Genomic DNA, 16,859 nt, shown 5'->3' on the forward strand with positions numbered 1-16,859 from the left:
ACTGGCCAAACAGCGAGCGAAATTCGGCGCACGCGGGGTGTGCTGTTCGGATAGTGTCTGGTTTGTGATGTCAGTCTGGTAATGTCCTTGGCAAGGTGTCTAGTAGTGCGACTGCGCACATGTTTTGCTCTGCAGACTGCACATAGTACCTGTGCTGCGCAGTCAATTTTCTTATCAAAGTCTTCTGGCCAAGCCCCACACCGACACCTCGAGAAAGTTCCCGCTGGTAGCCTTGTGTTCATACGTCAATACAGCGAAGGGGCGACGAAGTCAGAAAAACAAAAAACTGAGTTTGTGTTGCTGGTAAACACGGACGGTAGAGTTCTCGGAACTAAGACAAAAGATGAAGCACTCGCATTCGCGAAGAAGCACGACTGCTAGTGAGTGTGTTATATATTGCTGGTACGAGTGGCAGTGCTCATTTCGTGTGTGTAGACCAGGCTCGGATTTAAACAGCGTATTCCTTACGTTCAGCAGTGTCTAAGCAGCAGTAGGACGTAGTACCTGCGGCTGGTTCAAGCAGAGTTTCAGGACATTGCAAAAACAGTGCTGTGCATCAACGTGATATTAGCGATCGGCTTCACAATTATTGTCGCCTTATCCCTGCCGCTAAAAATACGCCAGCCACGGCTGTGGCCCACTGCCCCACTGTGCGCCCGGACGAGGCGCGCTCCTCTTCTCAGGACCGCTTCGGCGTCAAAATTTTACGTTCCGTATTTGATGTCGGCATGGTTGTTTAACGCTGGCATGAAATTTTTTCGCAGGTAACGCAGTTTATGTAGTTCATACCATTTCGGGATTTTTGCTACTTTCGAGTGCGTCAACTGCTGAAATATTTTCAGCGTGCCCAAGTTGAAACACTATAATGAAGAATTGCTGTGCGACCTCGGTGCAGTGGCAGCAGTGAAGCACAGGAATTGATTTTATTGTAGAAACTGTGCACATGGTAGTCTTAACAGTGCAGCTGCTGCATGCTATGAGACAAAGCATTTTCACAATGTGTTCCATAATGCACCTCTTGCACCAGGCATGGTTCACCTGTTACCTCTTGCATGTATGGTTAGAAGGCAAGTATGCTTGCTAGCGCGAAATGCTTGAAGTTGCAGAATGTGCATTCAAAGAGCAACTTGAATTACTGTAGGACATGCAACCAAGTACACAGATGACACACTCCCACAGCATGTATCTTTCATGCAGCAAGTGCAACAGTTTGGGCCAGCCTTACAAAACCACAGAGCAACCAGCTTATATTGCATGTCTGGATATAATAAAGATACAGTCACTGGCAACTGTAACCACCTTCCTTGCCTCTACCGACATCCTTGAAGGAAAGCTACAACATTCCAGTGCCCAGCAGTCCCATAGAAAATTAAAAAAAAGGCCACAAATACTACATTTATTAGGTTGCTGAAGCTCCTGATGACAGCAGAATAATTTTTTTTGCCAATTTATAGCTTGGTCCAGGTAGAAGATGGCAGACATGCTGAGGCCAAAAAGAGGAAAGTATACAAGCTCGTGACCTCCCAGCAGATGCTTGAACACGAGGAAAGGATAGAAAATGATGCGGGAGCAAAAAGTGCTCCAACCGCTGGAAAACAGCACCTTGTGAAGAATGTGATCGCAAGCAGCAAGATCACCGAGAATGACCTGAACACCAAGCTCAAGAGCATCAAGAAGTGGCTTGATAAGAAGTGCGAGATTCGTGTTGGTATAACTGGCACCCCAGAATCAACAAAGCAGTTGGTGAGCCATCAACACGTTGGAATTTTTGGGCTTGTTCGATTCTTAGACGCTGAGACAATTCGAAAGGGAGCATGGTGTATGCAAATTTTGTGCAAAACTAAGAACAAATTTGGCTCTCAAATGCAAATCTTATTTCCCCTTTGATGTTGCTCACACCTGTACCCAGTGCAGGAGGACTCACTTGCTTTATAAGACATGCACAATTCAGATAGATTTGCTACAGAAACACCTTTATCATTTTTGATAACTGTTATTGAAGTAAGTCATTTTATGGTATCTAAAAAAAAACTAACCAAGGAATTTTATTTTCTTTTTAGGTGCCTCAAATTCCTTTGCTTCTTTCAATGACAATCAGCTTATTTACTCTTTAATCATAGCTTTATTGAAAGTAACATTTTTCATGACAAAAAGATTGAATAATAAAATAAGAAATTATTGGATTTATTCCTTTCTTGCTTATAATAGGAATAATTATTGAAAGATTTCTGTTATTAACACTACTTCAGGTTTTGTTAATTATTCTGGCAATAACAACTGTAATTTGAATTGCATTTTAATTTTATTAGTATATAGTAAAATTTATAAATTGAATTTTTAAACTTTAACCCAGACAGCAGGAGATAAAAATTCAACTAGAAATTTAGTGGTAGTACGTGAATAACCCGTATTGATCCATAAAGAGAAAACACCGGCAAAAAATTTGGTGTGTATGCTCCTTTAACGAGTTGTTTTTAGCAGAAAATAAAAATTATTTACAATTAGACAATTTGCTAACTAAAATTTCCTGCATCTACAAGTCTATGCATAAAGATACCCTTTTTCTCTTAATTTTATTGTGCTCTCAAGCTAATTAAAAATGAAACAGATTAACTAGTGCTTTTCAATTATCCCTGTAAACTGAAGCACCTTAACTTTTACTTTTGACATTATAATATGTATGTAAAAAAAAAAGAGGATTTATTCTCTGAATGGAGCATTTCAGTTTAATATAAAACTTTCAAAGGATCTGGTTTACTTTTTGAACAATGCTCTGAAATTTGTGTACACTGTTTCATACCAGCACATAAAAGATTTACTTTTGCAGTGTTAGTACAAAAAAAATTGCAAGAAAGCCTCCTTGTATGACACTGAATTTAAGTTGCAGAGACATGCTGTGCCATACTAGTTTCTCTGGCGATATCACCTGCTTTTCACAATGACCTGACTAATAAGGCAATTTTAGGAAAAATGTTGATCCAAAAACCTTATCGGTAAGCTTTTGCAGTGCACATTAAAGAACTCCTGATGGTAGAAATTATCCGGAGCCCTCCACTGCGGCATCTCTCAAGAGGTTACAGCAAACGATAATTGTCCAAGTTATTTCTATGTACCCACATAGAGTAGCAAAAACTTGCAATGTTTGTCAATTGTACTTGCTTCGTGCACCCATTGCCAGGCCTTTTATTTTCTTTCGTCAGTCAAGTGACTCCATTTCAATGCAGCCTTTCTTTTCAGGAAATCATCTATGGAAAATTTGAGAGTTTCTTAGCTGGTGAAGCAAGGTTTCTGCAGAAAAGAATCACACACGGAGTCCTGAAGTTTGTGATCATGCCAGTTGCAGAGAAAAACAACGCTCAGAAGTCCAATCCTTCCAAGCAGGAAGCCTCGGAAGAGTGACAGTGCCCCTGCAAGTCTTTTGGTACAGTATGCCATGTGCCACATGAGCAGTCGTGACATATGCATGGTGAAGTAAAATAGCAAAGCACAGGCGTGATGTTTGCTGCTGGCAAATTTTGAACTGTGCAAGTTAAGTATTTGCATATAACCTGCAGATTTTTCAAGTCACTGAGGCCACGTGCCAAGGCAACAGCTGGGCCACCAGCGTACGAGGCTCTAGATTCATTTCAAGCACTTGGGCCTCTCTCGTGTCACCTAATATTTCAGTATGCAAGCATTTTTACATTTCTTTTTCTCTAAAACCTAACTGCCATGGCTGGAGACCAAGCCTAAAAATGCATGATGTGCAGATTCCGGCTATGTAGCAAAGAACGAACACACATACTGCCACAGCCTGTGGGCCATCACATTACTCTCGAGACTGCTTGTCATCACCACGAGGATTTTATATTCAATGAAAGTTAAGTGGACATAATACCAAAGCCAGCAAACATTTGTGGTATCATGTACAACCACTTCAAATTTCTTTTTGAAAGGACCACACTACATTCAACTCTTTCTCACCACTCCGTGCCATGTGCTTCGCTGTGATATCAATAGTCTTCGAGAAGTTGGCTTTCCCTCTCACGAGCCTGGTGAGTGAGCTCGCAGTGGGTATCACAAAGAGAGAGAGAGAAAAAAAAAAGCGCGATATTCGTAGTTTGGCTCCATATGTTGCAAGAGGTGTTTCCTGAAGCAGACAACTTAAGGAAAAAAAAATGCATTATATTCGTGCAAATATGGTAATGCTGTTTTTGACAGGCACCAGTACCGTGACTTTTTCCATGGAAGCATGTGAGTGCGTTACTGCCAGTGCTGCAACACTTGACACGCTAGCTTCCTTGAGCTGATGGCGTAGAAAGCATGTCAAAGCATCAGCAGAACTTCATTCGTTACAAGGGTCTACCTTTCAAGAGAATTCAGCCAAATAAATTTATCAAATTTTCGTCATTCTATCAATTTTACCGATGTCTTTCCACAAAACACTTTATTGTAAAGAAAAAAGAGAATGTGACTATTAACCCACTGTTCTGCGAAAAATCCTGAAATCCTTGATTTTTTGTGGAATTGCGGAAAGCTAGGGGCCTTGTCCATGGCTGTACCTTTGTTTTGTTCCAAACCGTCGGCCACTGAAGGTATAAATAACTCACTTCCCGCTATATGAGATACAGTTTTTAATTTCCATTATGCAGTTATATGCTGTACTGCCACAGCTGACAGAACGAAACAAGTTTCGTGCACAATTTCAGACCCACTAGCAACCTCACTGCACCCATGAACAGAGTTCTCATGTGCCAAGCTCCCGTCACTTGCACCAACCACCACTAGTGGTGCTTCTGAGTGACGAGGCACTTGCAGAGTTTCTCTCATAAGACATGTATCATCTTGCATTTCGTGTGGCACTGCCATCTGAGATGAATTCTCGCACGCAACCGTAGCTGGCTTCTGTCTGGATGTGTAGATGTGTGAGGCATGTTCCTCTGGACCCTGCACACTGGAGCTGTGCTCTGTGCAGCTTCCAGGGATCAGCACAGCCTCGTGAGCCTCAGCATTGCACTGCGTTAAATCAGGCGTGGCTAGCAGCGGGCATGTGTCGCCGGACAGAAGTCTTCTCTCGCTTTCTGCTGTCGGCGTATGGCCCGACAGGACTGCTGCTGCGCTCTTGGTGGGGAAATTCTTTCTGCGGCCCTTGGTTGAGATTTTGTTTGGCCTCTGCAATGAACAAAACGCATTTAAACTTTTTATAACAAAAAGTGTTTTGACCTGTATGGCCACTGGAAGCACTGCTGTGACTATAAAACCAGGAGTACAACAAAAAAAAAGTAGTCTTGCTTGGAAGCCTGAAAGGTTTCAAGACTCCTCTATCTCTCCTTACATTCAAGGAATGTGGAGACACACTCATTGTTTTTAAAAGTTGCACACAGACGAATTCGAACCTGCACAAGAACCGCCGGGAGGAAGGCTTCACTTTTAACTCGTAACAAATGCCAGCGCTTTGTAAGTTTTCTCGCAATGAATGTGAAATAAGCCTCTGTGAACATATATTACAGATGTGCTGCTGTATTTGTGCTAACCTTAAAGCGGTGGGGCAGTAATGAAACACTTGAACTGTGCCGTCAGGCATGTGGTGACATCAGGCGTATGGTGAGTCTTATGAAAGACAGTGCCTCTCAGTCGGTAGCCTTGTACATACATTAGAACCTCATTATAACAAATGGTTTTTAACTAGATAATGGATATAACGAAGAAGTCAATTTGTAACAGTGCCCGACACTTCTGTACTGATTCGATGTGGCACTCAACTGCAGTTGCCAAGTTCTCCAACCTCCTTGCTGCACACGGCCCACAGCACACTCTACATCTCTGGCTCCTCGCATAGTTTAGCTTCTGTTTTTGCAGCATGGCTGCATGACCATTCTGCAGCGTGCCTAGTGTATGGTCAAGTGGCAGAAAACAAGAGTAAAACAATTTCCGCTGACCAGAAGACTGCCATCATCAAAGCTGTCGGCATGGCGTATTTGCCACAAGGGATTCCGTCGTGCGCAGAAGTGCTATGGCCCGTGTGCTTGAGAGCTAGGTGAGAAAGACAACCAAATCTGCTACCTTCAATGAAATCAGCGGTACGTGCCTTCTTTTCAGCTGCCCATGTCGGCTTCAGCACCAAGACGACAGAGCTAAATACTAAGAATACCTCTCTCCCTGTCCTCTATGATATTATTCCTCCAAGAAGACACAGGTGTGCACTTGCAAGGCTGGCGCATTCGGTTGGTTATGCACATCTGGCGCGTGTCTTGAAGACTCCCACAATGCGTATTGGCAGCACTCTAAATGCCGGTAAGTTGTCTTTGGTACACAGAGTGGCATGTTACAGTTGCAACCAAGGTCGTGTACTGTTATAATGAAGAAATGGCTATACCAAATAAATCATAGGGTCACTTTGACTGTGCACAAGGCCAAACAAGGTGAACACAGCTTCCCGGGAGTAGTGGGGCTGAAATGTCTTTCTTTTAACGGCTGGCTAGCACCTAACATATTTCCGTCTCATTACAGTGAGGTTCAACGGTATAAGTAAATGCATATAAAAGATGACATCACACAACTTACCTATCATGCTCTCGCTAGTGCTGCTTTCCAAAAATAATTAGAAAATAATCAATCACCCACACTGGAAAACTTTACTGCAAGTTGCCACAGGTGCTTGACATTTGCAGTATTTGTGCCCAAAACAAAGCTCTGCTCTGGTGAAATAAGCAAATTCGACATCCTTGGAAGACAATTGATGGAGACATAGCCCCACTAAGTTTAAAATAATGCAAATTCAGCTAAGTTTTAAGTCGGGCACCCGGAAGTTGGCTAAGCAAGGCGGAGGTACGTATACCACCTTTGGCACCTACCCAGCATCTTGCAAACTACCTGACACCTAAGAATGGGGGTGAGACAAGTCATTCACCTCACTGGTACGATAGAGCAAAGAGCTGCAGCAATATAAAACCAACTTCTTGCTGCCCACAATCAATGCAAGACATAAAAGGTGGGTAACGATTAGATACAGCCCGTGCAACGTGCACTCTGCTCGCCTAACCCGAGAGTGCATGGCCTTTAGTTTGAATTTGCTTGCACCCCACACGGTGCAAGGCAGTGTTGAGGACCAGGACTATACTGTGCTGGAGTATTCAAATGTTCTTTTTGAGTGCCCAGTTTCCAAACAGACTAGTGTCAGAAGGACAACCTGGTGATGCTGCCTTCTGTCACTTCTTGTGATCACACAGTACTAGCACACCACAGAAATAACCACCCTCAAGTCATGTGAAGCCAGTACTCTGGCATTGTCATGCGAGTTGCATTTGCCAGGTTTAAAAAAAATTTTGTTTTACAGCTCTTGAAGGTGGGTACGGGTTTCTTGTGTTGCAAACGAACTTCACCGTGTGCTATACAGCAGTAAATTGCATTACCTAGGTCCTTAAATTGCAATGCACATAGGATTCTTACTTCGCTTGTGTAACTCGCAGTTTTAGGCATGAAATACTAGTATTACGTGATGAAATCGAGTCATTTTCAAGTGCCCTCACAGACATGTTAAGCAGATTGTCGATAGTAGACTCTGTACAGATTTATAAAAGTAGAATTTCATTTTATTATTGTTATTAGCATTTTAACTAGTTACAGTCAACATTAAGCACAGATTTTCAACAAAGATGTTGATAGGGCAAAAGCATCGGTTTTAATAAACCTGTAAGTTTAATAAGCGAGTTAAAAATAATAACATTCCACTGTATCTTTTTCAGAAAGCTACAGAACTTGAACTTTATAAAACTTGCTCCTTCCAACTCTGCAGGTTTGTTAGAAAAACAGACACCAAAACTTTATAAGTGGCATCTGTTGCTGCATTTACCATCAGCAGTACTGCATCTTGAATTTGACTATGTTGTGCCACTATTTTTGTGCCCAAGACTTCTGTAAACACCTATGATTTCACTTACAAAGTAAGTAAGGGCATCTCTTTCATTCAGTAAGTGCTCGTACCAGTGCATTCAAATTTTCATATTGTAGCACAGAAATTTAAGGTTCTCGGGCTTTGCAGTTTTGCATGATTTTTTTTACAATTTGAGGCCTAAATAAAAATTCTGCTTCCATTAGTCCCTAGATTCTGATTATTTTCTTATGAATGCAATGAATTTGCCTAAACTAATGCAGCAGCTGCCTACTGAGAGAAATTTTGCACTTCGCATACGTATATCTTGCTAGGACGACCAGAACTGACGGCAAGCTAGGCCTACCTGTAAGCAGCAATAACACAAGCATTAACAAATCACAAGCATCTATCTACATGCACACATGGAAGACATGCACACATGGAAGACAGATACGCACCTTTTCGGGCAGCGGCTTATTTGGGTCATGGCACATTTTGTGTTTCTTCAGTGACTGCTAGAAAAAAAAAATGCACAATTACACTCTTTGGTCAGCATGATGCATGGCACCTCATATGCTATGCTCTTTAGCAGTAGCTTCTTTAGATAAGAACATGGGGGTGTGGGTCTGTGGAGGAGAGGTACTTCTGATGCCTTCAAATAACATCATAGACTAGACAGTGTATGCTTGCTGCATCTTGACAGATGAAGTACAGTAAAACCTGAACCTTTGAAATGTCCCAACCTGAATGTGTACCATACAGTGCATTATGGTTTGGAATTATACAGACTGTTGCGCAATTATATGCGCGCCAATAGTGCTCCTCACAGCTAAACCAGTGATTTATTGGAACTCAAATTTCATACAGAAATGGCATTTGGTCGGCAGATTTGTTTTATACCACATTTGTTTGGGGTGCTTGCCTGAATCAATAAGAAGTCGGATATTCACATCATCTGCGGCGACGATGAAACAAAACAGGCCGCTTTATCAGTGATTGCACCTGTGACGCAATCTCGGTCGACCATGGAGATTAGGCGAAGGATGGGGTCTTTTGCGGGAGGTTTGAAGACTCTTCAGCAACTGCTTTATCAATGATCACAAAAAGCTTAGTTCGGCCAAAACTGCACCAAGTTTGAAGGCCTTCGTGGTACAGTATCCTCAAACCTCCCACAAAACACTCCCCCACCTCCTTTGCCGAATCTCCCAGCCGACAAAGGACATGGCGCCACCGGTGCAATCGTAGAGAAAACGGCCCAACTCGTTTCGTCGTCGGCGCAGACAATGCGAATACCAGACTTTTTCTCATTGATTCAGGCAAGTACCCCAAACAAATGTGGTATAAAGCAATTCTGCCGACCAAATGCCATTTCTGTGCGAAATTTGAACTCGAACAATTCACTGGTTTAAATGTGGAACACGCTGTATGCACATTTTCTTAGACACTGGTAGGAACTGATGAGCTGCATAATAGGTGTCAGGAGAAAGCCTTGGCTGGCCACAAAAAAGTGCATGGAATCTCTTACATGCCACAGCATCCATTTCACTGGACAGCACATTACAGCAACCATTTCACACTGCCTCTCTGAACAAGTTTTCCAATGATAGAGCTTTCAAGGCATTACGATGCCTTAACCTAAGAGCAATAGCACCAACTTCATCTGCAGGTGAAGACTATCAATTATATTATCAAAGGTGTGGAACGAACTCTAGAGTGATGAATACAATAGAGGAAAAAGCGTGCATGCGTGACTGGTGCCATGAGTCCACAGTTTTACATTTTCTACAGCGAGTTGCATGAATAAATTAAAGGGGCTCTGAACCACCTTCAGAGGAGAGCACATTAACTCACTTAATCACTGCACTGTGTTGCCATGAAAACCAGAGCCAAATAATAGTCTTCTGCACGCAGCAGACGACCCACAATCACGCGTCAAAGTTGGCGAGCCCTTCCCGGCAATTTTTTCATGCTCGCGCCCTTCTCCGTCGTCCCCCGCATCTGCGTAGACAAGGTGAGAGGTGGCCATTGGTTAGATTCTTTCAGACTTTAGGCAGCTACCGTGGCCGCGGCCAATAATCTGCTTAGCTCCGGCGGGTCGGGAAGTTCCGCTCCCAGAGGGGGGTCGGCGAAGTAGCGCCTACCTTCCAGCGTGCAAAAAGTGATGAGAGGAGAGGGAAAGGCGCGAAGACGCTGAAATTCAAATTTTAACTACAGATAACTCAGCTTCTACAAAGCGCATTTAAAAAATTCTTGCTGGACACTATTAGTTAAGCGGCATGCTTCAATATCCCAGGCATGCCGCAACTTTATTAGAGCCCCCTTCACAGCCCCTTTAAGGCAAGTAAAGTCTGGGCAATCGTTGGGGACTTTAAGGGGTTAGTGGCACATTTTCCAAAACATTTCACAAGGAGTTCCATTGATCTGTTTGGTCCCTGAGAATTGACCAGAACAGTTGTGAAGTACTGCAGCAAAGAAGCTCGGTACACAAACAGAGAAACAGTTCACTGGCACATGAAGCTTAACAAACAACAGCAGAATCGCTTTTCTAAGGCTTCATGCTTCGAGATATGTCTCAGTAGTCAACTGTTCCGGAATGAATTAAAGGGCTCCCATTTTTACAAATGGGTCCCGAGACATTTGGGAGTGCAATAAACCTGCCCAATTTTGTTTGTATTACTGAAGTTTTTAGTTATTCTACTTTTTTTTGCAAAGAAAGGGCAAAATGCTAACAAGAGCAGTTAAATTTCTTTGCCGTCAGCCTGGCCGTCTGCCAGCTTGCGCTGGTCATCCAGGTCCCCGCTGGACAGCACGGCTTCCTATTGGGTGGGGATGGGTTGGGGATAGTAATTTTTCTGAATGGCTATAGAGCTATGATGACAAACTTAACAGAATTAAAGCATAGAATAGTCCTTTTGAAACATAATCACACAAAAAGTTATTACAAATTTTGCTTGATTAATCAACTGAAAATGGCATAACTGTGTGAAGGTGCTAGTTTTGTAATGGGGGAAGCTACAGTGGGAACACTCCGCAGGCAGCTAGGCTGGGCAGGCCCTCGCACTGAGTGATTCTTCCCGTTTCTACTCATCACTACACTTCTAGCAGCTTTCCTTTCTCGGCGAACAGCACCGCCTTCTTTCTACGTTCACATCCTGCTTTACTTTTTCTTTTTTAATCTGTGCACGCCATGCGCTTTGCCTCATGGCCCGGAGGCCGTCGAAAAGTTCCTCACGCTTTTGAGCTTGGTGGTGAAACCATCTCGAAAAGCACCGTTTTATCATTTTCGGTATCCATTTTCCTCCTAACGTTGGCCTCGCGATCCTCAACATTGCGTGTACAACGATGTCGTCATTCTGTGGGAAGTACGTTGCCACAGCCACACGCTCTTTACTAAGCCGTTTCTTGTAAAAAAATTTTCTTTACTTAAGCAAAAAAAAAAGTATAGTCTATGGAAGGCAAAATGAACCGTAGCTTCACTTTACTACATCAGAGTTTACTACAATGGGGTTCCATTGTGCCTGGAAGAAAAGTCGTGCGACTCTATGGAACATTTTTACTGCTCACGATTTTGAGCGTATGAATCAGAAACATATCAATGAGGTTCTACTGTACCTTAAAACTTTTATTTTATATCGGCACAATTATTTACCTATGCTCACCAAATTTCACTTAACTGCAAAAATAGCTAAATTCGTTTCATAAAGAGAAACGAGCATGAATGGATTTTCTTTAGTGTTCATGCACGATCGCTTCAGGCAACACAAATTGCAAATATGAATATTTTGCATCATCAAGAAAAATTTGTAACATTGAGTTTTCACTGCAAGCAGTACTATCTTGGCTATTCATAGGAGCGCTGTTTACACAGCATGATCGGCTTGGTAGTGAGCGCACATACATCTGCAGTATGCCAATTATCACCGTCTACGCCACCGCTGTGCAATCACGCTTTGCATGCACCAAAGACAAGGAAGTCAAACCTGCTGTGTGTGCGTGTTGGCCAAGCTTAAAAGAGACCAGCTGGCCACCGCTGCAGCAGTGCTGTGTCAACAAGCAGTCCGATTGAATACCTCTCTATGATTTGTGCATGTGCTAGCCCATCCTCAACCTGGCACCCAGTGTCCACCACGCATTACAATACGATCGCACCTAGACACGTTTCCCTCGACTCCTTGAGCCATCCTTTGTTCCAGTGGTCTATAACAGCATGACTCTTCCATCTTCAGTGTCACTGGCAACCACAATGTGGTTGCATACAACAAATGGGATACAACAAATGCATACAACAAATGCATACAACAAATGGGATGTCTCTCTCAAATTACGCAACCTTATTGTTTATTTAATGGATGTCGCGAACATCTGCTTTTTCACAGTCATGAAGCTAATACTCCCCTCCTCACTCGTTATTTAGAATGAGTTTTGTAGAAATGTTCGGCTGCCCTGCCATCTACAAGCTTCGTGCCAAACAATGCTAGCGTGATCATGTGCAGCAGGACAGTGAGGCATTCACCAGCATTTTCAAGGTAGCAAGAGCAGGAATGCATGGGAATCAGGAACACACACTACACATGTAGCTGATTGAGCCACAGCACAAACAGTGCAACCAGAAAGACGATGCCTGCCGAGAGAAGCAAGACATTCAATTATATAAAAGAACTGCACAGACAAATGTTACCAAAACCGACTTTTGATTCAAATCAGGCCTAGTGGTAGCAGTTTTCAATGCTTATCACTATGTCTGAATGAGATTTAAGGGGGGACGCGGCTTTAAAATCCCAAAAAATGGCCAAAAATAATTTTTTTTAAAATTGTACCCGTTTGTGCGCCTAGTTTTCTACGCTGTCCCGAAGTCGCATTGCTGAAATCGACTGGGAGGTACCCTAAAGGTAAATTGTTTCATGAACCGCAGCGACTCTGCATTGTGAGGAAATGCTCGAACAATGGCCGTTTTTCTCCGTGTATGTTTTCTGCCTAGATTTCTAGGTTTTCTGCAGAGAAGATTTGTTCACAACTGTTTTATCTATTTCGACCGTTTGTTTTGTTGCACTCCTAGAACCACACTGCAGGTCAAGACATACTTTTGTTTTCGAAATTTGAGAATTTAAAATTTCCTGTATGAAATGTTCTTCTTACTCTAGATACATCAATACACACTGCATTGCAAAAAAAAAAAATAATAATTCTAAGAATATCTTGACCTGCACATTGCCAATAGGAATGCAATGAATGTTGCGCGAGCCTAATGCTGCATTTTCTTAACTCTACAGCCTTTTCACAGGATTCAGAGAATAGCCTTTTCACAAGGTTTAGAGGAAAAATATAATCTGAAAATTATTTTCTGTGCAGAAAGCAATGAAATTTTGTGAGAGTAATGAAAAAATTGTTTGTAATACGGTAAAAAAAATTCTGTGGTAAGTCAAGCAAGCCTAGGTCACCTTGGAGAAAAAGGTCCTGGTGCATCCCTGGGCGTTGCAGGAGAACCGCTTATTCTCATGAGCACTAAGAATGTGCTGCCGGAGGTTCTTCTCCTGGTAGTAGAAGCGGCCACAGCCTTCGTGGGGGCAGCAGAAGCTCTCCCGGTCACTGCTGTGTGTCTCTGCGTGCGTGGTCATGTTCCACTTGGAGAAGAAGACTCGCCCGCATGTGGTGCAGGGAAACTCTGCAGGCGTCAAGTGGCAACCGTGAGCACTTCCAGCTGAAGATAACTGTCACTACACTGGCTGCAAGCTTAGTCGACCCAAATGACTGCACTCGCAGATCTTCTTGCAATGCAGCAGCAAGGAAAGCAAGCAGTGTGCTTATGAAGTGACACCTAGTACAGTAGAATCTCGATGATACGATTACGGTTGATCCGAATTTCGGGATGATGTGAATTTTGAAAGTGTCTTGGACGGTCTACATTGTACAGAATGCGTTATAATTCGGGATTATACGAACAATTTTGCAAGCCGGCGCGGATGATACGAACACGCGACCAACCACCTGCGCACGCAAGCGAGCCCCCGTAGAGGGGGAGGGGGTACCAGCTGCCGCCCCTGGCCCTCTCTATCCCCGCCTCCCTTTCGCCGGTCTCAACGGGCGCACGCTACAGTGCGTTGCATGTAGTCACTGTACCTGTAGCAACCCGACGAGTCAAGGTGAGTCACGTGCCCAACAGGGCTACGTTACCCACTTGCTGGCAGCTCAATGGCCTATCGAAAAAGTTGTCTCGCTAGCTGCTGGGAGCTGGCTGGGAGGCCGCTGCCGCTGGCTGCACCGGTACATTTCCCTCGTTCGTCACTGCCGCGTGCGTTTCGCCGAGTGCAACGTAGTCTGCCCAAACGTGACAAAGACGCAAGCTGCGCAAGCGTTCGCTGTTGACATGTCGCGGAAGCGGAAGGCTCTTTCTTTTAAGGAGAAGCTTGATATACTCAAGAAGGTCGATGAAAACCTGCTCTGCACCATTGTTGGGCAGCGAGATGTTATTTTGAAGAACGCTCAGAACTTTGGTGCCAACGTTAAGCAGGCGAAGGCGGCGATGCATGTTAAGCTGGAAGAGGTCCTGCTGACAAGGTTTCACGAAGTCACAGCGGCTGGCGTCAACGTGGACGGCAAGGTACTACGAGAAAAAGCTGACAACACTGCGTTTTCTCTTGGAATCGAAGGTTTCCAGGCTTTTGGAGGATGGCTGCACCGATTTAAAGAGAGGCACGGACTTGTGTACAGAGTCGTCTCTGGTGAAGGAAAGAAACTGGATGAGTCAGCTGTGGACGATTGGCTAAACACGCTGCCGGCTGATTTTGGAGTACGCGCCGCGCAACATATTTAATGCCGACGAGGTGGGCCTCTTCTTTAATCTGCAACCAGAGAGGACTCTGTGCGTGAAAGGCCAGACATGCCAGGGCGGCCAGAAAAGCAAGGAATTAGTGACAATGCTTTTTTGCTGCAACGCTGATGGCTCGGAGAAGCTGCAGCTTACAGTCACCGGCAAGTCCAAGCAGCCGAGGTTTTCCTGATCGGCAGGACGTTCGCCTGTTTCGTACGGAGGGAACCGAAAGATCTGGATGACTGCAGATTTATTTCTTGAGTTCCTCACAAACCTGGACCATAAATGGCACCCAAAAATCGAAGGATTTTGCTTTTTGTCGATCAGTGTTCTGCCCACCCAAAGCAAATGACTTTCAACAACATCACAGTCAGGTTCCTACCAGCGAACACTACCAGGCATCTGCAGCCACTAGACGCTGGAATCATTCGCAACGTTAAGCATCACATCAAAGTGAGGAGTCTGGCAAAAACTGCAAAGATGTGAATTTGCAGATAAGTCTGTTAGATGCAGTGCACTTCCTAGCCATGTCTTGGGACAATGTGACTGCAGACATAATCTCGAATTGTTTTCGAAAATGTGGATTTAACATGGAACCTGATGCGGCTCTGACGGGAGATACTCAAGAGCCCGGTGAGGATTTTACGATTGAAGGCTGGGACAGTCTCGCAACTCAAGCTTTTGGCTTGCGACTTCTTAGCCACGGACAACGACATTGCTACATGCGGGTTAAGAACCATGGAAGATAATCAATGAAGCAGACGGAGATGAACTCGAGGAGCCTGATAGCGATAGTGAAGATACCGATGAGTCAGACCAACCCCTATTACTGGCAGAAACCTTTCACGCTCTTGATGTCCTGCGCTGAACCATCGGTGCGGGCAACGTGAGCGACGAAACTGCTGCATGGTTTTACACGTTCCAGACTGGGCTGGTCAGCAACATCGAGGGCAGGAAAGTGCAGAAGTGCATTACAGGCTTTTTCGGCTGGAAGTAGTTAAGCATAATAAAATTTTTGCTAATTTTTGTGTTGAAGTTGGCTTGTTTTGGATCATACGAATTCGGGATGATATGAATATTTTGCAAGCTCCCGAGGAATTCGTATCATCGAGATTCTACTGTATTAAGAAATGTAAACATCTGGCTGTAATAAAGCCAAAAGTGTGCGCTGTTTTTGCCATGATTAACATTTGGGCAAGTTGGTCAGCTATGCTTTGCCAAGATTGGCATAGCAGGAAAGAACACTTGTAAGAAAAGCACACACACAAGCGTCAGTGCATGTCGTTTCTGCTGCGTGTCTTCGGAAAGAAAACCCACTTATTAGCTGCAGAAGCAGACACAGAGCTTAGGCCATGCAATGGGGTGCTAACATGCCAAGGCGCAAAAATATGCTGCTCCTAGACACAATAATTGTTGTGCACATGAGCATCTTACCTTTCACTATTATCAACAGTGAAATCTGTGAAGCAAAAGGTTCACTAAGTCACTGGCACACCACTCACTTACGATATGGGGCTGTCTGTGACTGGCAACCAGTTGCCCGCAAGCCCTTGCACAGTGCTCAAGGCAAACCAAAAGCCAAGAGGGAGTTGAAATGGGTTCATTATCTTAAGCATTATCTCCAAAGGCATAGTGGCAGGAAGTGATAAAAGCTACCTTATTCTACACCTTGTAGTGCCCATACACGATGTGCATCGCTGTCATGTCAGATGAGCGAAAGAAATGAAAACTTGGCAGTGGTTTAGCCCTGGTTAAACCTGGAGTGATGCGATAGCTACAGGTGGCTGAGTGGAACTTGGTCACGTGACCAACCATGTGATCAGCCATGGCGCAGCGCCGCCGGCAGCTGCTCCGCACCACGTGACCAACCATGCTGAAGGCTCGAAATGCTACCGTAATGTAGCTATTGCTACAAAAGTCAATATTTCACTGTTTAACACCTCTATAGAGACGTTTAAATGTTCAATTCACAACGACAGCTGAAACTAGTTTTAACATTTAAGCACCAAGTTTGGATGAGACAAGTGTATCAGTAGGGCTACGCTGCAATACATGCCCTGGAGACAGCTTCTGGCTCTTCAGAGCCTCTTAATTCACTGCTGCTTCTGCTGTCATCCCCAGGCACGGAGGAGGTACCCAGAATGGGTGAGGACGAACAAGCGGCGCACGTCATGGCTGAAGTTGCAACACATCATGTTG

General features: G+C 44.0%; 2 protein-coding genes across 4 annotated transcripts in view; one reads left to right on the top strand and one right to left on the bottom strand.

Moving 5' to 3' along the window:
• On the top strand, nt 1-6,199 carry mIF3 (mitochondrial translation initiation factor 3). Of its 2 annotated transcripts, XM_077662076.1 has the most exons (4): nt 8-380; nt 1,455-1,743; nt 3,238-3,421; nt 6,079-6,199. In XM_077662076.1, the coding sequence occupies exons 1-3, from the start codon at nt 82-84 to the stop codon at nt 3,397-3,399; spliced, it is 750 nt and encodes a 249-aa protein (XP_077518202.1). In that variant the 5' UTR covers nt 8-81; the 3' UTR covers nt 3,400-3,421; nt 6,079-6,199. The 2 variants fall into 2 exon arrangements, with proteins under 2 accessions (XP_077518201.1, XP_077518202.1); XM_077662075.1 differs by lacking the exon at nt 6,079-6,199 and having other exon boundaries at nt 1-380; nt 3,238-3,520.
• Nucleotides 4,601-16,859, bottom strand: part of LOC144128575 (transcription factor IIIA-like) — a 24,819-nt gene continuing 12,560 nt past the window's right edge. The window contains exons 7-9 of one of the 2 annotated variants that reach the window (XM_077662074.1): nt 13,291-13,514; nt 8,311-8,364; nt 4,601-5,151 (exon numbers count right to left, since the gene is read on the bottom strand). In XM_077662074.1, coding sequence (XP_077518200.1) covers nt 4,624-5,151; nt 8,311-8,364; nt 13,291-13,514 — 806 coding nt within the window. In that variant the 3' untranslated portion in view covers nt 4,601-4,623. Of the gene's footprint in view, nt 5,152-8,310; nt 8,368-13,290; nt 13,515-16,859 lie in introns of both variants that reach the window. The other variant, XM_077662073.1, reaches the window with a different exon arrangement.

This window comes from Amblyomma americanum, chromosome 4 (genome assembly GCF_052857255.1).
Source record: "Amblyomma americanum isolate KBUSLIRL-KWMA chromosome 4, ASM5285725v1, whole genome shotgun sequence".
NCBI classification, from domain to species: domain Eukaryota; kingdom Metazoa; phylum Arthropoda; class Arachnida; order Ixodida; family Ixodidae; genus Amblyomma; species Amblyomma americanum.

Bases quoted from the DNA above. Each gene is read 5' to 3' on its own strand.
- mIF3 (XM_077662075.1), top strand. From the start codon at position 82: ATGTCCTTGGCAAGGTGTCTAGTAGTGCGACTGCGCACATGTTTTGCT. The intron at 381-1,454 runs GTGAGTGTGTTA...GCCAATTTATAG, and splicing joins GCGAAGAAGCACGACTGCTA to CTTGGTCCAGGTAGAAGATG. The intron at 1,744-3,237 runs GTGAGCCATCAA...CTTTCTTTTCAG, and splicing joins CAGAATCAACAAAGCAGTTG to GAAATCATCTATGGAAAATT.